At 35.9% G+C, this 25,494-nt stretch overlaps 3 protein-coding genes across 22 annotated transcripts in view; 2 read left to right on the top strand and 1 right to left on the bottom strand.

The window, feature by feature from the left end:
• The window catches only part of ikzf5 (IKAROS family zinc finger 5), a 260,718-nt gene that overhangs the window by 22,141 nt on the left and 213,083 nt on the right, over positions 1–25,494 (bottom strand). The gene's annotated exons all lie outside the window — the stretch shown is intronic.
• Positions 6,841–9,308, top strand: hmx3a (H6 family homeobox 3a). 2 transcript variants are annotated; one of them, NM_131634.3, is made up of 2 exons: positions 6,841–7,393; positions 7,793–9,308. In NM_131634.3, the coding sequence occupies exons 1-2, from the start codon at positions 7,108–7,110 to the stop codon at positions 8,398–8,400; spliced, it is 894 nt and encodes a 297-aa protein (NP_571709.3). In that variant the 5' UTR covers positions 6,841–7,107; the 3' UTR covers positions 8,401–9,308. The 2 variants fall into 2 exon arrangements, with proteins under 2 accessions (NP_571709.3, XP_087145583.1); XM_087289457.1 differs by having other exon boundaries at positions 6,844–7,393; positions 7,796–8,566.
• hmx2 (H6 family homeobox 2) lies at positions 15,801–17,536 on the top strand. Its single transcript, NM_001115098.4, has 2 exons — positions 15,801–16,210; positions 16,989–17,536. Exons 1-2 carry the CDS (start codon positions 15,949–15,951, stop codon positions 17,534–17,536), a joined length of 810 nt encoding a protein of 269 aa, NP_001108570.3. The 5' UTR covers positions 15,801–15,948.

Genomic DNA, 25,494 nt, shown 5'->3' with positions numbered 1-25,494 from the left:
TGAGTTATTAAAACTATCATGTTTAGAAATGTGTTAAAAAACTCTGTTCTCCGTTAAACAGAAATTGGGAGACAATAAACAGGACAGCCAATAATTCAGGGGGGCTAATAATTCTGACTTTAACTGTATATCTGTAAATTTATATTTTGTTTGTATATTTTTGTATTCTCTCTTTCTCTTATTTAAAATCGCTTTTTTAGTACAATATATTTATATATTGACAATATATACTACCATTAGTGCTCATTTAAATTGAAATGCATAATTAATAGTGGATGATAATAATAAAATTAATAATGCTGAAGTATTTAAGCCTGCAACTGAAGACATGACAGTGAAATTAAAGCTCCTATAAATGAGCCGTTTTAATTACTGTACTCAGTTTGTTTGATTAATCCAGCCCATTGCGTTGTGTCTCTCTGTTTCCTCTAGTCAGGAAAGGTCGGTTGCTATGGCCACATTTATATGTGTTCATAAGTGGCTCTGAGTGACTGCTCACCATCTCGGCTCCAAACAACGAGCAATAATCAGCTCATTAAAGAGCTCCCCCTTGCCTCATACACCCTGTGCTCATCTAAATAACAAATAACACTCTCCCTCCGTCCTGCCTTTTTCTCCTCTCTGCCGCCCCCCTTTAAAGCACGTCTCATAGAAATGTATTTATATCTCTATATCTACAATCGAGACGGTGAGTGGGGAAAGAAAAGGAGAGAAAAAGTGGGCTCTGTCAGAAGTGGTGGGGAAGAGTGTGAAAGTAGCCGATTTTCTTAATACATCCCCTGGGAGCAGATAAGTCTATCAATCTGTTAGATTGGAAAGCCATTAGGTGCCCTGGTTTATGCGTCTCAAGCTGTTAAAGCAGAGCAGATTGATTGTTGAGCCTTTGATGGGATATGCTGATCTAATCTCACTGTGCTTCAGTTTGCAATAAATTACACAATTCATTTCCCCCCATTTAGGGGAAGAAAATGACACCTCCAGGCACGCCTGGCCTCTCTGGGCGAAACAGCACACAGAAGCTATTTTATGGCGCCATTTAGCCAGCGAGCTTTCAGCCAACCAGGCCAACCGCCTCTCTCTCTCTCTCTCTCTCTCTCTCTCTCTCTCTGTGCTCTCCTTTCCAAAAAATCGAAGCATAATCAAGGTGTATGTTTAGAAAATTTATTGTTATAATTTCCACCCATAATCTCCTCCATTTTCCTGCAGCCAGAATGACATAGATCATCATCTGAGGGGGGGAAAAAAAGTGGAAAATGGATAGCAGTTTAAAATTTATCGGTCTTTGATTCTCAATTATAGGTGTTTATGACTTCATCCGTCTTCAGCCACCTCAACCTTTTCCATTATGGTGGAATATTATTTGTACGGAATCCATTAAATTCACAAGGCAGGACTCTAATGGCGGGGCTGCAGTGCTTTGCAGAGGGAAAAGTTTTTTGAAAGGTTAGCTTTAGCAAAAGCGCTGCTGTTATGACACCAGAAATTGCTTTATTGATGGGCTTCCTCAGAGCCTGAGCATTTGGGCCATTTGTAACAGCCTCCATATCTCTATCTCCTCTCAGACACTGATGAGAAGCCACTGCTGCCTCAACCCGATTACAGCGCTGTAATGACACACGGTCAGAACGCTTGGCCCAAGAACGCTCACACCTGGCTATTCTGTGGAAGGCATCACCTGTGTGTGTGTGTGTGTGTGTGTGTGTGTGTGTGTGTGTGTGTGTGTGTGTGTGTGTGTGTGTGTGTGTGTGTGTGTGTGTGTGTGTGCGCGCATGAGAGAGAGAGAATCTGGACAGGTGCTGCAAAGCTATTCCACAGATTCAGCCATGTCAGAGAGAATGAATGGGCTCTTTTAGTTCTTGGTTGGCACAAGGAAGACACTGATCATTGCATCATTGTAGGACACTGAGGGTCAGAGAACCTGTTGAACATCTCTGTACCTGTAAGCAGTTACAGTTCGCAGAGGTTTACATGTACTGCACTCTTCAAAACTTGAAAACAATAAGCAGTATTGCATTGAACATCATTACCCAGCACATATATAATCCTGTATTTTTGAAGTGGATTTATTTGTCACGTCTCTGTTCCTTAAAAAAACTCAAATGGATATTTTTTTTCTTATTTGATGAAAATGTCAATAAAACTAAACTATGGGATTGAGATCTTGCAATGGTGAGTTATTATCTCGAAATTTTGACCTTGTTTGTCAATTGGGACAATTGGTTATACATTCATTCATTCACTTATTCTCTTTTTTTAATCAGGGGTCAACACATGTTTTACGCAACGGATGCCCTTCCAGCTGCAACCCATCAACCCATATACACTTTCCTTCACACACGTACACTGCAGACAATTTAGTTTACCCAATTCACCTATATTGCATGTATTTGAACTTGTGGGGGTAACCAGAGCTTGCCTCAGCAACCTTCTTGCTGTTAGGTGACCCACTGCGTCACTGAGTCGCAACCTTACTTCCTACTATTGCAAGTTTTTTGTCAATTCTTCCAATTCTGACTATGTTTCTCACTTTTGATCTTAAGGTGACTACTCACAACTGCATATTTATGGACTTTACCAGAATTTTATATCTACAAAATTATAAATTCTATAAAGTTTGTCTTGCCAATGCATGTTTTTTTTATTACATTCATGAATAGGTCAGATTTTTTTTATATGAAATGTGAGAAACAAACCCTCAAAAAAGTCAGAACTGCATGTTAACTTGCAGAAGATGAGATTGAACTGTAGAAAGTCTGAATTACGAGATAAAGCTTTTGTCTAAGCACAACAATAGACATTTTTGAGTCATACCAATTTAGAATGACACAAGGGTAAGCCAATCATAGCATTTTTATTTTTGTGTGAACTGTCTCTGTGCTGGGCAGCGCGGTGGCATAGTGGGTAGTGCTGTCGCCTCACAGCAAGAAAGTCGCTGGTTCAAGTCTCAGCTGGGTCAGTTGGCATTTCTGTGTGGAGTTTGCATGTTCTCTCCGTGTTGGCGTGGGTTCCATATGGATGCTCCAGCTCCCCCACAGGCCAAAGACAAGCTCTATAGGTGAAATGGGTAAGCTAAATTGTCCATACTGTATGTGTGTGAATGAGTGTGTATGGATGTTTCCCATTGATAGATTGCAGCTTGAAGGACATCCGGTACAAAAAACACATGCTGGATAAGTTGGTGTTTCATTCTGCTGTGGCGACCCCTGATTAATAAAGGGACTATGCCGAAAGGAACATGAATGAATGAATGAATGAATGAATGAATGAATGAATGAATGAATGATTGAATGAATGGATATATCTGCGCTCAGTGGGTTTTTAAATTATTCTTCCTGTATTCCACAATAACTTCTGCTCAGAGTTTCTTGTAAGATGTGATGGACAGCTTTGGCCCTGATGTCCCATTGTTGACCCAAGCATTTGATTTTAGAAAGATTTGTGATCCAAATGGTGAGGGTCTGTTCTCGCCCTTAAAGTGACATTGAATTCTCCTCTTTTCTCCAGACCCCTCCTGAGCATATAAAAAGCAGCTCAGTGATACTTGGCTAATCACGCTGTAACTCTCAGCCTCTAACTATCTCTCAGCCAATCAATAGCTTCACCATCCCAATTAAGGTGGGCCAGGTCAGGGCCAGGCCACAGTCAGTCCTTTACAACTTAAATGCCATGTTTAAATCCATTGTGTGTATTACAGTGGGACGAGCAGCCTGACCTTCAAGCTTTTAAAGCCTCGTTTCAATAGTGCCGGACATTAATGCACTGAAAGAAAGAGCATGCAGTGGTCATTTTCTGCAAGTCGGTTAAACTGATCAAGGGATTTAAAGTGAAGTTTTGAGTGTGCTAATCATGGTACTTGAAAAACATTCTTAGCTTATTTAAATTTGTGCATTTGGCATATGATTGCATCCAAAGCAGCTTTAAGTGCATTCGGGTAAATGCATTGTATTACAGATTTATTATTTAAAAAATCAGAGTAGTGTATGAAATAGGCCTCTATTTCAAACACAATAAACAAAATAGACCTTTTAAAATATTTAAATCCAGGTCAATATTTATTATTATTTTGTGATTTCATGGTGACCAATGATCCAACAGGCGAATACAATCCAAGAAGGTTTAGAATAGCCCCTCGCCCATTTTTCACCGTGTGGTGCTTTTCGATATTATACTCGTGTCTTTTATCACAATTTCGACCAGACGAGAGAAACTCACAAGATATCAAAACAAAAATCTATATATAATACGTGGGCAATTACAGCGCCAAGTTAGCGGCATCGGGTCATTGTCACCGCGCGGCGCGCTTTTCTCATCTCCCGGGGTCGTTAGACGATGATGGATGTAAACCTATAAAGTATCTAAACTGGACCTTTTAACAAACCATGAGCAATACTATCATTTCTTTAATAGAACCTGCTGACCGTGTCATTCCGTTCTGCCATTTGTCATTTTCCCGGTGAAATAATCAATAACTCCACGCTCTGAAATAAATAATCTAAAAGTCGGGGAATATTATATCTTCCCACCAGGCAAAGAGACACAACGAGCCGAAACGAAGACTAATTTGAAATATCTACACATACCCTACATTGCACAAGCCCCCAATAAAGGCTAACACTGATTCTAATAGCATACATGTTTGCGCCCATCATTCACGGATAAAAGTCTTTATGTGAACCGTTTGTGCGATGTTTAGCTACACTGGATGATGTAGGCCTGCCATTGATTCTCTAGATCTAATTATTGTTGTGATAATAAAACATATGTATTATTATATTAAACAAAAGCATGAGAAAGAAGCATTGGGTTTATAACAGATAATCTAAATTCAGTCTATTTTAAAGAAGAGAGCTGATATCAATGTGTTAGTTTACTATTAAAGATTTGTTTTAATTGTTTGTACATTTTAAACAATTCATGAAATAGTCTTAAATAAGGCAAACACCCGAAATCATGTAGGCCTACCTTCATGCCTACCTGATTAACTTTGTGGACAGCATCCTCTCTAACACCTGATGGCGCTAGGGAACGACTTATTTGATCCTATATGATAATAAATGTGCATTGAAGTACACATAAATACAAACGACTGTATTAATTGCCTTATGGTAGACGTTTAATTATTTTTGTTGTGTAAGTTCATCGTTACAAAATTATTTTCCACGTTACAAAATCTTCCTAAAATATCTGTGGATAATTCCTTCACAGTTCCATATTATGTTTTAAGACTAATTAGAAGTTTAAGACACTTTAAGACTAATAAAAAAATCGTTTTATATTAAAATTAATTATCACATTTTATTAAAACTGTCACAATAATGAAAACTGTGGTCTGTTTTGCTTTGTGACTACTTACATTAATTTGAACAGCAATCAATAATAATATAATGAAACGTGACAACAGTTTTGAGAATGTTGCAAACACCCCAGGTTGCAGTTTTTACATATGCAATTAATAATAATAATAATAATAATAATAATATCAGAACCACTATATTAACGGTTAATTGTTAATTTTTTTCCGCAGCAGGCTTGACTTGACTGATCAGACTTGCAGTGTTTTGCAAGTATGTAGTATATCCTTCTAACCCGCAGAGGGCGTTCTCATCTCGTTCAATTAGTAGCTTATAGCGTCCAGTTTAGTCTTGATAATTATGGAAATCACAGTACTCGTTGTAATTTTCCAAAGATTACCCTATCACGAAAAGTTTTGATTTTTAAAATGTATAAAATTTACATCTATACTATTTACAATGCACTTACTGTTACAAGTGCTGCAAACTCAGCATTTATGATCACTAAATATTTGACCCCATGACCTCCTAGTCTAATTTATGTTTGTAAAGAATTCGTTTAATTTTAGAGTTTGCTTCATTTTAAAGCATGTTAAACTGTGAAGTAATAAGCCTGCTTAACTCTACAGTCATTTTAGTTTTTATTTCCAACTCTGCACCGCACCTACCTAACAAGGTAAAAAGTTATTCTGTATTCTAAACAGTAATATTTGAATTTATATTTAAAATAGTAATGTTTGGAATTAAATAATTATTAAAAATATATATTAATTTTGATTTATCTTTTTTGGATACTTAAAAGGCGCATAACATATGTTATGCCTGATTTTTAAAATTTTATATTTATATATTTAAAATTGATATCAGTATTTGGACACTCTCCTTAATCTAAAAAATGTTGTCTGTAGTATAAATAAAATATATTTCATGATAGATTATTTTAATAAAATTGTGTCACATTTTATATTGCTCGTAGGATTGCCCAAAAATAAATTAACTGCTACTAAATAATCGTCATATTTGGGTTCATCTGATTATTTAGTTTGTTTTAAGTTTACTTTAACTTTTTGTTTAACGTAAAATATGAAAACCTTTTAATAGCTACAACATCTAAAACATTTCTTTATATTTATTGGTGCAGTTCCATCCCTTTGCGACTAGTTTTCGCATATGCCTACAGATTGTTTATGCCCCAAAAAGTCTGTATAAATCCTAGCTTTTATTGAGATGCACTGATAAAAAGTCAAGTTAGACTTTGCAATGCTCGTGGCCTAAACCACCTTTTTGCTATTGCCTTCATCGGCGCACCGCTTGAGCTAAATCCTTGTTCCTTTGTGTTAATGGTCCGTGCTCATTTGCCACCTAATTGGACTATATAAGACCAATAACAAGAGAGAACTCTCAGCCCAGCAGCCAACACGAAGAGCCTGGGAGGCCCCTCCTCTCTCCCGACTCTCCACTTCCCATCTCTCCCTTCATCCCATTTGCTATTGTACGTGCCCAATCGCCGTATACTTTCTGCATTTAACTCGGGTGACATTTTTATTTCATCATTAGCATCTGGCGCCAGACGGACGCGGTGAGCATCATTTTCACCAAGGAACTCTCGGAAGATGATCAGCAAGATTAATATTGTTTATCTCGCCCCGCGTTATTGTCTTTCGTTTTAACGTCAATGCTGACCGTAAACAACCGCGTTTAAGTTCCCATTGCTGGAAGAGTTTACCAAGGACTTTTAAACTGTTTAAAGATTTTCTTTTTTAACGCGTTTTTAACGATTTATAAATTGTAGTATAAACCCGAATATCAAGCCAACATGCCCGAAACAACACAGGATACGTGTGCTTCAGCGAAAGACTCTCCATTTTTCATTAAAAATCTTCTCAATTCTGACAGTAAGCCGTCAAAGCCTAAGCCTATTTTGGCACCCACTAAAGCAGGACTTGATGGCAGCTTCTCCCTTTCTCAGGTTGGGGAAATAAACTTTCCTCGCTTTGAGTTACCCACCCAGCGCTTTGCGTTACCGGCTTACCTTGAGCGTGCCTCGGCGTGGTGGTACCCGTACACACTCAGTGCATCCGCGCATCTTCACAGAACAGAAGGTAAGATTTATTATCTCACAACTGCTTTGTTGAGTAATCTGCGCTGATTTATTATTTATGATAATTAATAGCGTGATTCTGATATAAAATATTGGTGCATAAGCATGCACTGTAGCAAGCCAGCCTATAGCTTGTTTCCCGACAGATTATAAATAATATAGGCTAAGTATCAAACATGACCCACAGCAGCTGTTCTCATTCTTTAAATATGAAAGCTCACATGTTTTTAGTTTAAGTTTTAGTTATGCAGGGTTGAAGTTTTAAAAACACTGAGATTTTGGACAGTGCTAATCACAATTGTTTGCACCTGTCATGTGGCAAAGTGACACGACCAGTGAAACTTGATATGAATATGTTTCTGAAAGAAAACGAATGCTAATTTGGCCTCTATTACTGTAGCAGCACAGAAAGCGAGGGACTCTTCGCCGACCACAGGCACCGACCGAGATTCCCCCGAGCTTGTGCTCAAATCAGATCCGGACGCCAAGGACGATGAAGACGACAACAAAAGTGGCGACGAGATTGTCCTCGAGGAGAGCGACACCGAAGACGGTAAAAAAGAAGGCAGCATAGACGACTGGAAGAAGAGTGACGACGGCGCTGACAAGAAACCTTGCCGGAAAAAGAAAACTCGCACGGTGTTCTCGCGGAGTCAGGTGTTCCAGCTGGAGTCCACCTTCGACATGAAACGCTACCTCAGCAGCTCGGAGCGCGCGGGCCTTGCTGCCTCCCTTCACCTCACAGAGACTCAAGTGAAAATCTGGTTTCAGAACCGCAGAAACAAATGGAAACGTCAGCTGGCCGCAGAGCTGGAGGCCGCCAACTTGAGCCACGCAGCAGCGCAAAGGATTGTGAGAGTACCCATCCTGTATCACGAGAACTCGGCCTCTGAGAGCACCAACACAGCGGGCAACGTTCCTGTAAGCCAGCCGCTGCTCACTTTCCCTCATCCGGTTTACTACTCGCACCCCATCGTCACCTCCGTGCCCCTCCTCAGACCGGTTTGAGAGGACGACAGATGTCTTTTTCTATGTAACTATGTAACTAAATTTTACAGAGACTCGAAAGAGGGAAAGAGAGAAAATGGGAAAATGAAACCAAGAGACAAAGATATTTTTGTTTAGAAAATACAAAAAAAAATTAAAGAAAAGAAAAAAATGTACAAAGACGCACTATCATGCATTTGAGCCCGACATTTTTTGTTTTGTTTTACAATTCCTAAAAATACCCATAAAACTACACATAAATAAGGCTGTTTAGAGGCCTGTATTTCAAATGTTGATGTTGGTTGGTGGTAAATTTCTGACTTTGTTTATTCACTTTGTCATTATACTACTACTACTACTAATAATAATAATAATATTATTAATAATAATAATAATAATAATTATTATTATTATTATTATTATTATTATTATTATTATACCTGCTACGGTTTATCTGTTTATATAACAAATCAACTTGTTCAACTTGTTGACACGAAAAGTCTTTAATACACACGTTTAAGTTTCTTTACAGCACCGAAAACGCGTACCCACAGACAGCCCTGAACACGGATGTGCAATACTACTGTGTATGATCTGTATATTTAGACAACATTTCTATTCTTATTTTAGACACGTTTTCTTACCAAACATTTCTTAGGTTAAGAAGTTAACCGTTAAAACGATTTAACTGCTTGGTCCCGCGTTCAATAGACAATCATATATCTGACAGACATTACAGTTAAACTGAAGACACAAACACGAAGAATAAATACTTTTACTTTTATCTATATTATTTACAGATGTATATGTACATGTACAGATATAACGAACCAAAAGGAAAGGTGTCATTTGTACAGTAATAGATACGTTCTTTTTTACATTGTATTGCTAAATTCTGTTGTGAAATAAACGAAGACTACTGAAGTCAACATGTCTTGTGTGACTAACCTGACGTTGTGACACGACTGATGGGTTGAGATGAAAAACGGCGCTTTTTCATGGCTCACAATTCAGTTTTTCGAACAGCCTGTAAATGTGAATATGCTGCATAACATTCTGTTATTGGCTGACTGAAACACAGGGCATACATACAAATTATATATATATATATATATATATATATATATATATATATATATATATATATATATATATATATATATATATATATAGCCTATATGTATATATCAGAAAACTATACTGGGTAAATATGAGTTAATCATAATGAAAGATGAAATAAACATGGGAGACAAAAATGACGAGATCGCGGAGGAGGGTCAATGGAGAAGGCACTTGTAACAGTTTCACAAATATATGATGTTAATTTTATATACATCCATTTAAATCATACCAACTATGCATAAGGTGATGCAAATTAATTAATATGTAAACAGTTTATTAACAATCAATAAGTGGACTAATTAGTTTATTTGTGACTGTTGTATTTTTCACTGCGCTTTCTTAAAATAATAATAAAATAATATTAAATTCGTGTCTTATTATTCGTCGAGTAACAGCATATTTTAAAAATAACAAAAAAAAGAGCTAAATCAACTTTACAGCAAAACCGGAATTGTTTCACTTAAGCCTCAACTAGCTGAAATAGCCATTACCATCTCAATTACAAGGTGCACCTTTAAAACTGGTGGACTCAACAAGGGATGTTTTGCAAAATCACGTTGTCAGTAAGACCGTATAATTATCTATGAGAGCTGGCGGTATTGCATTAAAGAGTTTTACCTCTTTGTCTGTGTGCGTGTGTGTGTGTATGTGTGTGTGTGTGTGTGTGTGTGTGTGTGAGAGAGAGAGAGACAGAGATAGAAACGACGAGTAAAACTTATTTTACATGTCTTGTATGAGTCCATAACACGGTGTTCAAAAGCGAGTTTGCTGTTGCTAAACTGAATGCAATTAGCTGTATGCAAACCTTTATTAACTGGTAATAATAGTTGTTAATTTGTTGTTGACTTAAGTACAAAAGGTTAGAAAAGAACAAAAATATTTGATATTGAAAATATTTAAAAAAATATTTGATTAACAACGACATCTAATACAATTAAAAACAACTTAAAAAGGTATGTCTTAAATTTCGTTGACTTAACCATTGACTTTTGATATTTGACTATATAAGATACTATTTTCAGGAATGTTTAATGACTTTGTTTAACTTTTGATTTTATTTTAATTTAAAATTAACTAAATAAATTGCCCCAATATAAAAATTGTACAGGCACATGTTGGTAATTCCGTCATGCGTGTAAGTATTAACCGAATTAAGGAATTAACCGTTAACAAATTTGAGGCAATAAAATAATAATAATAATAATAATAATATAAATTATAATGATAATTATCATAATAATAATAATACAAAGGCATTGCCCAGCATTGAGAGAACTTTAATATAGGTCAGTCAAGCTCATCGACAAGCATTGGTCTTCCTATTGCTCTTCCTCTATAAAGTCGAAATCAACTCTCTGCGTTGGGTCTAAGCACTCAGCCAAGAGCACATTCAAATAGCCTACCGCCGCCTAATAATCATAACTCCTATATTGACGTATAATATAATGCAAGCTCAGCACGAGCCCATTACGGTGAATTAATAGATCGCAGAGGCATTATTGCCTGTCGAGTATTGATCGGCTAACGTCTGTAAAATATTGTTTCAAATCAAGGGCATTGTTAACAGTTCTTTTTTCCTGTTGGCTTACTGATGACCTTGATCCACTGTCATAAACTGAAAAAAAATTATCACTCGATAATTTCCATTTGACCATATCTTTATGCAAAGAAGGGGGTGGGGGTAAACAGACAACATGCTCTTTGCATTAACATAGACGTTAGAAGAGTCTGGATAAATAGTTCAAATAGCCGGCTATAACAATCCCCTCCCCTCATTTGTGTTCATAAATCACTTTTTGTAAACGTGAAAATTCCTATTCCCTTTGTGAATCTGACGGGGTTGTCATGTCATCAAAGCTTGGGCTATTCAAAACTGACGGAACGGTGATTTAACAATTTCGATAAAAAACGATAGCCTACGTTTAGTTGGCCGACCTCATATTTTCAAGCGGAAAGGATAGCAGCTCACTGCGTCACAGGATGAGGCTGACAAAATGGACCATCATCTGCCCAATTGAATTATCTTTCGCTGTGTAGGGAAAATGTTTTTCAGCGCTCTGCAAAGTACATTTACCCACAATAGACGGCGAGAACGTGAACTCAATCCTACGTACAACACTTTAGAGGAAACTGGCCTATCTTTGCTTATTACTTTCTTGAAATGTTTTGGTGTTATTCAGGGAAAAAGGATATCTTCTTTTTTGCTCCACCTTTCCCATTTGCCTTTGTGATTGAAAGCGAGCATCAGATTTTCATCAAAGTTCTATTAAGTGAAACATAGGTTGCGGGGCAGCCTCTGATTGAAACAGTTTAAATTTTAATTGTGTTTTTAATTTGACATATAGTTGCGGAGAGGAATGACACCACAACGCCGAGGGGCGGTCGATTCGCTTAATTTCTCCCTCAGGGATTGATGAGTATATCAGAGCAGTAGATTGGAAACCCATTAAGACTCAATGGTTAGGTTGTTAATTGGATCTTGATGAATAGAAGCCCTTGGTTGAACTATACTGATCCAATCTTCTTGACTTTCTGTTTTCCAATAAATTACCCAATTCATTTCCCAGCCGTAGATTACATAAATTGTACACCTCCAGGGCTTGAGCTTCCCGCCTGCTCGCTCGCTCTCTCTCGCTCGCTCTCTCTCGCTCTCTCTCTCTCTCTCTCTCTCTCTCTCTCTCTCTCTCTCTCTCTCTCTCCAAAAACCATTTGAGAAAAAATAAAAGACCAGCCTCAGAATCTTGAATGAAAATCGAAACATAATCAGCGTTTATACTTAGAAAATTTATTGATATCATTTTCTCTGGTAATTTCCTTATCTTAAAGTTGGACATGCCATATATCACAATACACACGTGTAAAGGGCCCTTTGTTTAATATTTATCGAAGCTTGATTTTCAGATCAAAGGCGCCCATGACTTCATCTGTCTTTCTAGTGGAAAGCATTTTTACCAGAGCTCGATGTGTATGTTCGGTCATTACTATCTGCTGCAGCACGTGCCAAAAAGCCTGTTCAGCCGGATTTGAAAGATCTTTAGCTTTCTGAACGCAAGACCGATTGTCCCATAATCATTGGGTGTTCATCACAGTAAACCTGTCTAGGTATTTGCAAAACTTATAGGTGCTCAGTTTGCCGTCGTGGTCAATAGGCTAATAGAAACAACTTTTCAAAAATTTTGCACACTATAAAACATTAACAGCTGCACATCAACAAAAAAATGATAATACTGCTCCCTCCTTCCCAAACACGTTCAATATAACACCGTGAGGGGCCTCCATTTCTGGTGTATTGTTTTTGTTTAATATGTCTAAACGGCCTTTAAGCTATCCAGCCTCGGCTGACAGGCGCAGCATATAAAACCGGCTCTTTAACGATCATTGCGGATTTCACGCCTTAAGTGAATGCGCCATAAATCGTTGAGCCGCTGTGAACTAGACACTCATATTTTACGCACTAAATGGCTATATGTGGGCATATGGTCTCTTACAATAGGTCTCTTTAACAACCGTTCCAAACAGAGTTGCAGATTGTGACAGTTCAACCACATCGTTTCCATCATCGTGTACATATATAGCGCACGTGTCGTATTTGCTAGACCAAACAAATATCTTCCAAATGTTTGAGCTAGTCACACATACTGCAAATGAGAACAGAAACTATTCAAAATTAAGATTTTTCAGAGGTTCGTTTAAGAACATGTTTCTTATTTATGTGGCTCTTTTTGGATTAGACGTTATGCATTATACTTCTAAGAAATTAATGTTATAAAACAGTAAAGCCATAGAAGAAACACTTTTGTTTCACTAGAGAACCTCTCAGTTCCTGAAGAAACAATTTCTGTGTAAGGAACATTTGAGAAACCCAAAGAACCTTTTTTTTTTTTTTTTTGGAAAAAATAAATACATGAATAAATGTAAAAAATAGCTTCTCCATTAATGTTAATGTTGTCAATTGTAGATTCTGACAAAGTATAACAAATATTTTACTTTAAAATGAAAATGTTTAAATTTGAAGCCTTTTTAACAGCAGTGGCCCAGTCTATGTGGTTGGGAGACCCATGTGTGCAGGGCATACTCCCGACCTTTAAAATGTGTAGTCGGGATCGCTCAACCCTGGCTCCCTCTGCTCCATTAGGTGTCCGCGCGCTGTCAGCACGACAAAGCCAGAGCATTTGTTAAGTGTCGCCCGCCTTTAGAAAACGCTAACGAGACCTAATGTGGCAGAGCCACAGCTGCCCTCGAGACACGAGTCAGGGGTGGGGCGAGCGCCCACCCCCCAATCAATTAGTCAATCAATTAAACAGAGTCCTGCCCGCTCTAGCTGGCCCACAGAGGCAGTAGATTAGCCCACCATAATGATCAAATTAATTCTTAAACGGAGATAATGGACGTGGAATGAGTTTATTATTTTCAAGAAAAATGAGAGAAGATCCATTATTAGTTCCTTGACTGTGTGTTGGATTATTTGACCAATTTGCCATTTATAGCACAAGCCTAGTGGAATTTAAAACGACTTTTTAATAAGATATATGATTTTGAACTAAACTATGGATTCAGATGACTTGTAATTACTGCGGAGTTGGTTTAATGTTGGTTACTGATAAGTGCGTGAATTTGAGAACTCCAGGCGTGTACTTGAAATGCCAACGACTAAACAAAGACCACCAAACAGTTAGTGTCGTATAATTACAGTCTATATTAAAAGCTGTTTAAACAGGATTCTTGATGAGTTAATCATACTGAATTGCATTATTGGGTAAAACGTAATTTTTTTCAGAGGTACAGTCTGTTCACACGAGCTTCCTACATAAGTTAAAATCTAGTAAATATCAGTAAATTAACAAAAAAAAAAATCGTTATCTTGTAAACAGCTAAAAAATATTATGTCAATAAGGAAGCAGGACATTACTGAAATTAGAAGCAATAGTAATCATAATTTATCAAAGTGGGAAACCAGAGGCATGTACATGACAATGAATAATTATCCATCAGCCCACAGAACGCTATTAAAACGATTGTTGTAAATTATCCTCAAAGTTATATTCTGTGTGCGTAAGCAGTTAAGTTGTGGGGCAATAACAAAACAATGTGGACCATCCCTAAGCTAGATACTGACAAGTAGCCTACTTATTTATTTATTTTTAATTCAACGATGGTCTGTTAAGATTACATTTGACACTATTAATCAGCCATCAAATCATATGTTAATATTATATAATTGTCAAAATATCTGAGCACTTAATTAAATTGAACCTGTTTGTTACTAGAAAGTATTAATAAAATAGGACTCTCTTGCCACTGTGGGTCATAAACACTGGTAACACACTCGACATTAAAATAATATAACGAACCCTTAATTATATAAGTTTATAAATGAATAAGAAAATTAATAATACATTTTCGGGCTGTTAATTACCTTGAAGATTATAAGGTGTTAATTTGTTATACTTACACAAATCGTATTAACTATAATTTACTATAAAGATATTGCATTGTCTTCGTGTGTATTATATATATATATATATATATATATATATATATATATATATATATATATATATATATATATATATATATACACACACACACACACACACACATAGATATACATAGCCTATATATATATATATATATATATATATATATATATATATATACATAGCCTATATATATATATATATATATATATATATATATATATATATATATATATATATACCCTATATTATATATATTAATACACAGACACAAATATAAATATATATATATATATATATATATATATATATATATATATATATATATATATATATATATATATATATAGTAACAGTATATATATATATATATATATATATATATATATATATATATATATATATATATATATATATATATATATAGTAAAAGTAATTCGTTGTTTATGTAAAGCTATCTTACTAATGTATGTAAAATTACATATTGTCTGTAAAACCTGATAAAACAGATTATGGCATGGTGAATCACAAGCAGCCAAATGGTTTGTTTTAATGCATGTTTACATTCCCTGCTCTTTAAAATGACTAAAACTATGCATTCTTGCAGTCTAGCCTAATGATTTGCAACAAGTAAATCTCCATCGAGCGTTCAACACTTTTTTGTTAGCCACTGAGAAATTCAACCTTCATAAAATTTGAAATTTCCGGGCGCGCGTTGAGCGCGTGATTGGCCAGCCCCAGTCTTACCTACATGCAAATGAGGGCACGTTTCACCCGCCTTGAGACCAGAGCGCGTGGAAGTGGAGAGGAATGCATTCGAACACATTTGAGCCCACGAAAAACAAGTTTTTTTTATCGTCCCAACAGCTATAAAGAAGCAGTTTAAAATTTGAAGGAAAGCACTCTCTATGTGTAGCGGGACTTATTGCTGATCATTTTTAGAACATTTTTGAACTGTTATGAGGCGAGAATGAATAATTCGGAGGACAGCGGAAGCAAGTGCTCGCCTGCCCCCATTTCAAGTTTCACGATCCAGTCTATTCTGGGCACCTCAAACGACGGAGTCCGGTCGGCTGGAAAGGACAGTCCCAAATCCCAGCCAAGGAAGCGGACGTTGTCCGTGTCGTCGGAGGATGACTGCAGCGCAGGAGAGGACTCGGGTGACTGCTACTGCTCTGAGCCTGGTGTACCAGAGTCCTGCAACCCGCACCAGCCTCTGAACTTCTGTCTCGGTGAGTGACGTTCCCACCGGTGTTATTTTCCTTAATGTTTTTTCTTGCTCGGGATAGCCAGTTCTGTTGTATTGTTGTTTACAGTAAAAGTCCCCTTCAAAAGTGTCGCATTTCAGAACCGCTAAATATAAAACCCTATTATTTTTAGTCTCCATAGTGACTGTCTTTTAAATGTTGTCCCCATTACCTCCACTGGAAAAAAAACTCTAGTAGTGTTTTAACTGACATATTATCGCGCCTCAGTGAACAGGGGAAAGGTCAAATAATTAACCGAATTTAATCGAGTCTGCTAATTGATTATGCCGGCTTTCAAAGGCAACGCTGCATTTCGTCAATTGAGCGTTAAATGTAACACGATTTAATTAATATCGTGCACCAGTGCTAGTCATATTGTATTGTTTATTTAACAGAGCACTTGTAACCTTTCAACAGTCGATCAAACAGTCAGAGTTCACATTTAATGAACTCTTGTGTAAAGTATCGAGTAATGGCAATGTTTAGCCTAACAGAAAAAAAAACACTGAGTGAATCTGATAATGGACGGGAATTTAAACTACTTTTTCAGCCATGCTAAAAATAAACGTGTTTGCAACAATTTATTAAATGCACTAATAGGCACATTATTCATGCATATTGTTTACAATGAAGCATGGCCGCTTTATATAACTATTAATACGTCTGGGTGGATGTTATTTTTAAGCAGTGATTTTACAGCACAGTTTCATAATGAGAATTTGTGTATGTGTGTGTGCGTGTTTGTGTGTCGCATTGGTTGCAGGTGCCACAAAGGGACTTCTACCTGTGCAAGATGGGATCGACCGCCGGCCGCATTTGACACCATCCATACTACCGGATTACAAAGAGGAGCAGGGGCGAGCGTGTAGCCAAATGTCTCCCGTTTCTGAAGACAGACAACGCGACGGGCCGGACAAACAGAACAACTCCGCGAAGAAGAAAACGCGCACCGTTTTCTCTCGGAGTCAGGTTTATCAACTCGAGTCCACATTCGATATGAAACGCTATTTGAGCAGCTCCGAGAGAGCCTGTCTCGCCTCCAGCCTGCAGTTAACGGAGACACAAGTGAAAACGTGGTTTCAGAACCGGCGAAACAAATGGAAGCGGCAGCTCTCTGCAGAACTTGAAGCTGCGAACATGGCGCACGCATCGGCGCAGACTTTGGTTGGGATGCCCCTCGTTTTCAGAGAAAATTCGTTGCTCCGGGTGCCGGTTCCGAGGTCCATCGCTTTTCCTACCCCACTGTATTATCCTGGAAGTAATTTACCAGCTTTACCACTATACAATCTTTACAACAAGATTGAATATTAACTTTTGCGCACAATGAAAAATCCCTGCTAAAGGATGACACATTATTACACACACTAAGACGTACAAAATACACATTTAAACTATGTTTGACGATATTCATGTCTATTTATACCTCTTTATTTGATGAAAAAAATATATTTCTTATTATGCAGCAATTAAACGAGTCTACGTGTAAAACACAAAAGCAACACGGTTCTGTATATGTCCTATAAAATACACCATGTGTATAATGATTATTTTGTACTTTTATTTAGATTTATGTCCCCCGATTGACCAGTTTTACACATTATGAGGATTGAAGCATTGAAATAAAAATGTAATCATTCGATCCCTGTCTTTAAGATGAAATCACCTGAAATTCGCAAATAGCATTCTTCATTGATATAATAACAATTATTTTTTAATAATGTTTTGTCTATTTAATGCAGTATGTTATTTATTTGTTATTTAGGTCTTTAAAATACACAATGAATGACAGCCTTGCAAACTGTAAAAATGCAGTGGTTTTGTATATATATTATGTCTTTATTTATATACATATATTTTTTAATAAGTTTTACCACAATGGCAGAATGCCTACACGATCAACCATATAACATATGACTATTGAAGTTATATATATATATATATATATATATATATATATATATATATATATATATATATATATATATATATATATATATATATATATATATATAGACTGCCAGCCAGGGTTCTCTATTTCGTTTACTTTTCAGCTCAAGACAAACATTTGTGTTACACTGACACTGGGTCATGTAAAGTGTCCCCAGTTGATGCTTTCGCAATTAGGGATAATTACATGTTGCTTGTCACACGAACACGCATTCAAAGATTCTCGGAGACAAGCGGAACGTCAAAAGCGCAGCGGGGCCTCAGAGAAGCCGCAGTGAAGAATGACAGTGCTCGCGGTGCAATCTGATAAGACTCACCCGCTGTCAAATTACAAAGGGTGTAGTGGTGTCCTATTGCACTGATTCCATGTTCTCTATACCAGCCACGGAGAAAGTTCATTATCAACACACACAAGTAGCTACTTTTTCCGACATGATGACAACAGTTTGAAAGCCAGGTCGAAATATGTTAATTTAGCCTATATTGACTGAAGATTAAATAACGCATTTTATCCCACGAGAAACAAATGCACAAATATTAGTAAATAGAATGCTTACTTTTAAAGAAATGCAGGCACATTTTAAACATGTCAAACATCTTTTCTATTGTTTTATTAATTGTTGACTTTCTTTGAGAACAAAGTTTTTAGCCACACATAAATGCAAGTTTTGTTTGGCCTGAGATTTAAAATTTTAATCATTAAAAAAATCGTCTTTCTTAACCAAATAGTGGCGGAAAAAGTCCCCGAAACATTAGTGACTTCCCTAAAGGCAGGATGAAGAAAAGCTCCTGGCTTGCTAGTTATACTGTTGTTGCTGTCTGTTTGATTGACAGCTCAGACCAGAGGTCAGACCGCTCATAGCACACACATGCGAGCATAAACTTATGCGACTTCCGTGTAAATTTCATCCCGTGGGTTTTCGGCGCTTTCTCACCACGTAAAAAAAGGCACATACGCTTCCATTCACTGCTTCACACACCCATCTGTAGGTGAAATGGCAGGTGTGAATTACAAATTTTAATAGCACGGCAATGAAAATGATTTGAAGTGGTTTGAAGAGGTGGAAGACAGTGTGGAGCAGATTTGTTGAGATGATGTGTTGTGCCTCAGGATTCATCAAACTTGCCTGGCACAGCGAAAAGCAGGAGTAATTCAGTTTGGGATGTAATTTATGAGGAAGGTAATGGGCACTATATATAAAGTGTGGAGAGAGAAAAAGAGTGAGAGAGCAATATAAATACAGCGAGAGAGAGATAGAGAGAAATGTTTTTCCATTCTTCTAATATCAGAACTGACATTGGTCTATTAATTTAAAAGCAGTGCTAAATCAAAAAAAAAAAAAAATGCCCCATACATTTATGTTCCTCCAATTTGAACAAAAAGTATTTTTTTAACAATATTGATGTCTGACTTTATGCTATCTGGAAACTGTGCCCATGTTTTAGCTAATGATTTGTTGTCCTGCGATGCGTGTGTCTGTATTTTGTTGAAACAGCAGCTGAACGTCTGACTGCTCAATAATGAAGCAGCGCTGTATTTGGACGGACATTTGCCATGATTGTCACTCACTACAAACAGCATCTAACAGAAGCTGCTTTTCTCCTAAATGAATTTACGGAAAACATAACCATGTTTCTGATTGGCCTCTACATCACTCATGAGCCCCACGTGAGCGGCTGTAGACTAATGGCTCGAATGAGGAGCTTGAGTCTGAACGGATTCTGGTTTATATCAAATCTTAATGGAGGAGCCGAAGGGAAATTATGTTTGGATCCCCCACAGACAATAACTAAATATAAAGCCACTTAGTAATTTCCAGATGCACTCTGAGATAACTTTCAGTACGACAGAGTCCAACATTTCATTGATGCAGCGCTTCAGACTGGGCATCATTCACAACACACTACAACATGTATGAATAGAAAGGATAGATAGAAAGGATAGATAGAAAGGATAGATAGATAGATAGATAGATAGATAGATAGATAGATAGATAGATAGATAGATAGATAGATAGATAGATAGATAGATAGATAGATAGATAGATAGATAGATAGATAGATAGATAGATAGATAGATAGATAGATAGATAGATAGATAGATAGATAGATAAAGATCTAATTTCTATAGCCACACATGACAAAAACTGCTTAGCTTTCCTAATGTCTTCAATCCAAAGAGGCTGATCACTTCATTCATTGGGAAGTAGAAAGAAAGTCCATTATATTGAGCAAAATCAATAATCATGGTATAAAAGTATCTTAGTCGGCTGAACTTTTCTCTCAGAGATGAAAGGTGATCACATTTATCCATTAGTTCACATTGATTGTGCAGATGCAAGAAAGCGCTTGATTAGCCGTTTTTAGAGGTGCACTACAGCTGCTCAGGATTTATTTATACTTAGATTTAATAGCACAAGGTGCAGGGATTATTGTTTTGAAAAAATAAGATTTGAACAATATTTTGAACAGTGTACATACAACACAATATATATCACAATATATATTTTTTTGATAAGCTGTTTAATTAAATATACAAAAACAAAGTAAAAATACAATTATTATTTAGTAAGAAAAAAGTTATTGTAGTCTATTATGAAGGTATATATATATTATGTGTGTGTGTGTGTATATATATATATATATATATATATATATATATATATATATATATATATATATATATATATATATATATATATATATATATATATATATATATTGGTTTGTGTACAAATAAATACAAAAAACTACAAATAAAAAGAAATAAATATAAAATAAATATGAATAAAACAAATATACATATAAACTCAAAAATAGTTTTGCTGCTTGTTTGAACTACTTAATTAAACTGAGTTGAATCAACATAAATCTTGTGTTTTTTGGCACAACTTAATTGTGTATTATTCAATCTACTTAAATTAGTAAAAACAATTAAGTTAACTTAATCGATTTTTGTTGGGACAACATGAAAGAAATTGCATGGAACCCAGCATTTTTCACAGTGTGTGATGTATAAATTTGATAAAAATTGTATAATATTACTAGATTTCAGGGATTATTGTTTAAAAATATATATAAATTTATTAGCTATTTTAAAAGGGTTTTATAACACTTAATATTTATTTGCAGAAAAAGTAAGGTGCAAATGTTTGTGTGTGTGGTATATTTATCCTAAAATAAGTTGTTCAATTTAAATCTGCTGTTTTACAACAAAAATTGCAGGTATTATTATTGTTAAAGATGTTATCTTGCTAATATTTTTGAAGACTAAATTCTATATTTAAAAAATCAATTCTGTAAACACAGAAAAATAACTTAAAAATAATGAAATACTAATCAATAATAAAATACATATTAATAAAATTTTTCTCCCAAAATCCAGTTGCATTGTTCCAAAAGCTTAAATACACATTAAAACCACTCAACAAATAAACAAATCCATCAAAAGGGCTTCATTCTCACACAAAATATGACCGTATTGATACAGCGGCTGCAACAGTTGTGTGAGCCCTTCGCTTTACTCCTTCATCTGCACTCGCTGACTCTTTGTCTCTTTCTTTCAGACCCTGTTTTTTTGGCATCCTGGAAGAGGAGGGGTGGGATGGGGGTCATTATTCTATTTAAGAGCTACAATTTTAGTAATGGCTTTTGCTGCAGTCCACAGAGGCACAGCCAGCCTCCCTCAATATCCTGAACATTATTTGCTCGTTTAGTTAAATGATGTTTCTAATTGGTTCATAATTAGTTGTAATGAGGCGGGCCCGAACATCTCTGATGCAGATACAGCTTAATTCAACATGGCATCTCGCTTCTTCAGGAGGATTTGCCAGGGTTAAAAAGGGGGAGGTTTCCTGCCATTGTGTCTTCCAGTAAATTGGAAAATAAGGTTTGCGGAGCAGCGGGGTTGAAGATCGGGCTATCGTGTGCTGTTGCTGTCGTTCTTAAATGATCTGGTCAGCCAGTTATTTTGACAGTGAACAAACAGAAATGCAAGGGGTGATTCTGGTAAACACCCCATTCTAAATAATCGGATGATTTTAGCATTTAAAACGTTTAGGATTAAAACTGGTCAAATTCTTTCTGGCATTATCTAATAAATGTTTCTTTATTTAAGCAGATTGAGAACCCATTGAGATCAAGGCCTCATTTATAAGGGTGATCTGGCCAGGAGGTCCGCAACACATGACTTATAATAACAAATAAAAAGTAAAGATAATATAAAAATACAGTTTAGTTATTCAACAATACCACATTACAATATGTTAAAACACATACATTGACAAATGGACTCTTGTTGTTTGTTATATAGGATGATTTAATTGGGATGAGCTCAGACATTTTTAGTTCAGACTGAAGAGTATTACAGGATGACTAAAGGCTCGCTTCTATCACACTACAGTTAAAATGTTTGAAATGAAACTATAGTATTCTGTTCACCAAGCTTCATTTATCTGATAAATTAAATTCAGCTTTGAATTGCAGGTATGAATACAATGTAAAACTACATTCAATCAGAACATTTACAGTTTTTCTGTATTTGTGATCAAATAAATGCAACCTTGGTAAGCAGAACAGTCTTCTTATAAAAGTATTTTTAACTGTCACTAATCCCAAACTTATGACTGGTAGTACATACATTTCAGGAATTTGCCAAAACAAAAAACAAGAGTATCAAAACAGAACTGCCAATTTCAAACTCAATTTGCTAAGTACACAGCACCACTGAAATCATGGTAGAAAGACTATTAAACAACCCCCTGCGTGATCAGTGTTAAATTCTGTGTTCCTTTTGAAAATGTGGTAGCAGGTTTTGAAACTCCTCTTGTAAGACCATATTTCATCAGAGAGAAATAATTTCTTAAATTTAAAGCCAAGTATACGATATACATTAACGGAGTGTATGTATGTATATAAAACATATTACACAATAAGAAAGGACTAAATGTGTAAACTCAGTCTACAAGAAACCAGGATATTCTTTGCAGAAAATATATTATATATGACATACAGCGTGGCGCAGTGGGTATCGCTGTCGCCTCACAGCAAGAAGGTCACTGATTCGAGTCTCGGCTGGGTGAGTTGGAATTTCTGTGTGGAGTTTGGAGTGTGTTCTCTACGTGTTTGCGTAGGTTTACTCTGGGTGCTCCAGTTTCCCCCACAGTCCAAATACATGGTACAGGTGAATTGGGTAAGCTAAATTGTCCGTAGCGTATGTGTGTGAATGAGAGTGTATGAGTATTTCCTATAGTGATGGGTTGCAGCTGGAATGACATCCACTATGTAAAACATATGCTGGATAAGTGGTGACCCCTGATTAATAAAGCCAAAAAGAAACAAAATGAAAGAATGAATGATATGAAAATTAACCTCTTGTGATGCTTGAGTCACAAATTAAAAATATAGTCAAGAATTTATGATTATGGACACTAGAATGTACCTAGATTTATAGAACCACCCATGGGATATATGGTGGAGATTTCTCTTTCATAAATGTTTTACAGTACTTAAACATTCACTTGTGTGTGTGTTTTTGTGTGTGTGTGTGTGTGTGTGTGTGTGTGTGTGTGTGTGTGTGTGTGTGTGTGTGTGACTGTGTGTGTTGGTCTGTTGCTCATAAGTGAATGCTGTGAAAGAGGGAAACTGAAGGTCACTGCGGCTGGTTGGTGTTAACATAAGACCCTTTTGTGGTTTGGATAAATGAACATGTCCATTCACTAGAGCCCACTCACCCCTTTTAAGCAGCCCAGTAACACACAAACACACACACAAACACACACGCACACACAAACATGCTTATACACACAAGAAGTGATGCCCAATCGCTTAAACAGCTCTAACAACTGCATGTGGGTCTCTGTTGATTTTTCTTTCTCTCAGCCACATGCTCAGATTAGCTCGTTCACTTGTGCAGATTCATATTGTAAAAGTTGATCAAGCATTCACTTGCTAACTTAACAGTGATTTAATACAAACCGACAGAGGAAAAAGTAAACATTTGCTGTTTGAATAACACATTTTTGAGGATTTTTCCATAAGTTAGACTGTATAAGTTGTAACTTTGTTTTGTATTTTTTTAAACAAAAGCTACAATGCATCAAAGACTATAGAATGCACAAGACGTGTAACATCATTTTAAATGGGAAAAAGTATAATGGTCAATATGGTGAATAAAGCCCCGCCTACTAGTACAGGATCCAATCATCGATCGCTATATTGCGAATAAAGCTCATCTTCTTGTACAGAAGCCAATCATAAATCGTTATAGACTAATGATACTCCAGAGGAGGGGCTCGGACCAGACGTGAGATTCTCCAGATTTTGTGTGATTCTTATGTTTAGAAACGAAACTAAAGAGACAACTGTTGTTTATTTTTATTGATGATTCCAAATATGAAATTCAATTATAAGTTTGGCAAACAGTTTTGGAGAATTTAATGTTTCCCTATTCAATGACCGAACATACTGCCAGAGAGGCGTTTCAAAGACGGCCGCCAAGTGAAATGACTTGTTATAAGGGGACTTTGATTGTGTGTTGGGAGTTTAGAAACATGCTTTTTTATAGTTATCTTTAAACATCAAGGATCTGCTTTACTTGGCATCAAACTGAAATAAAATAAGTGTCATGTTAAATATATAAAATTTCAATTGTCATTTGTTTTTGTCAAGAAAACAAAACAGAAATGGGTAAGTACCAATTCCCACTATCCACTACTGGCTTATTACCTGCCTATCATTAAGATATTGGTTCTTTATTAGTACTCACTACTTACTATGATCTTTTTAAATCCTCAATCTTACCTAATATTTAAACCCAAATACAACCTTTCCAACTATTAATAAGCAGTAGTAGTTTGAGTAAAATAAAGTGTGAACAAAAAATGTTGTATGGTTTTAGTTACATAATGTAAAGTTTGTGTTATATACACTAAACTTTAAAAGTCCCAAACTTTATATAACATGTACATTATAACACTATCAAAATTTAAATATAGCTTGTGTATTTTGAAGTTAGAGATAAACGAATATGGATAGAGAACGTATGAATTTCTTCTAAGAACGATATTTTCCGTTAAGATATTTGACATAGATTGTGTATATATGTCAGGACAAATTTCCCAAAATATTTATACTCTCTGGGTATAATTTTCAACAGACTTTTTTTTTTCATTTATTTCTCAGTTAATATAGGTATATATTTTAGTAACAGGTTTATTAAATGGACATATTTATTAAAATAATATTTTAGTCACCAAACATCTTTAGAAATAGAAAGTACTTTTAAATCTATGTGAAAAATTGTTTACTAAAAACTACAAAAT

The sequence above is a fragment of the Danio rerio genome, chromosome 17, assembly GCF_052040795.2.
Source record: "Danio rerio strain M-AB ecotype USA chromosome 17, GRCz13ab, whole genome shotgun sequence".
Lineage (NCBI taxonomy): Eukaryota > Metazoa > Chordata > Actinopteri > Cypriniformes > Danionidae > Danio > Danio rerio.
The sequence above is the reverse complement of the archived record's forward strand: the minus strand, read 5'-3'. Positions and strand labels throughout refer to the sequence as shown.

Excerpts from the sequence above, each read along its gene's own strand:
- hmx2 (NM_001115098.4), top strand. The coding sequence starts at position 15,949 with ATGAATAATTCGGAGGACAGCGGAAGCAAGTGCTCGCCTGCCCCCATT. Across the intron at positions 16,211-16,988 it reads GCCTCTGAACTTCTGTCTCG|GTGCCACAAAGGGACTTCTA; the intron begins GTGAGTGACGTT and ends CATTGGTTGCAG.
- hmx3a (NM_131634.3), top strand. The coding sequence starts at position 7,108 with ATGCCCGAAACAACACAGGATACGTGTGCTTCAGCGAAAGACTCTCCA. Across the intron at positions 7,394-7,792 it reads GCATCTTCACAGAACAGAAG|CAGCACAGAAAGCGAGGGAC; the intron begins GTAAGATTTATT and ends CTATTACTGTAG.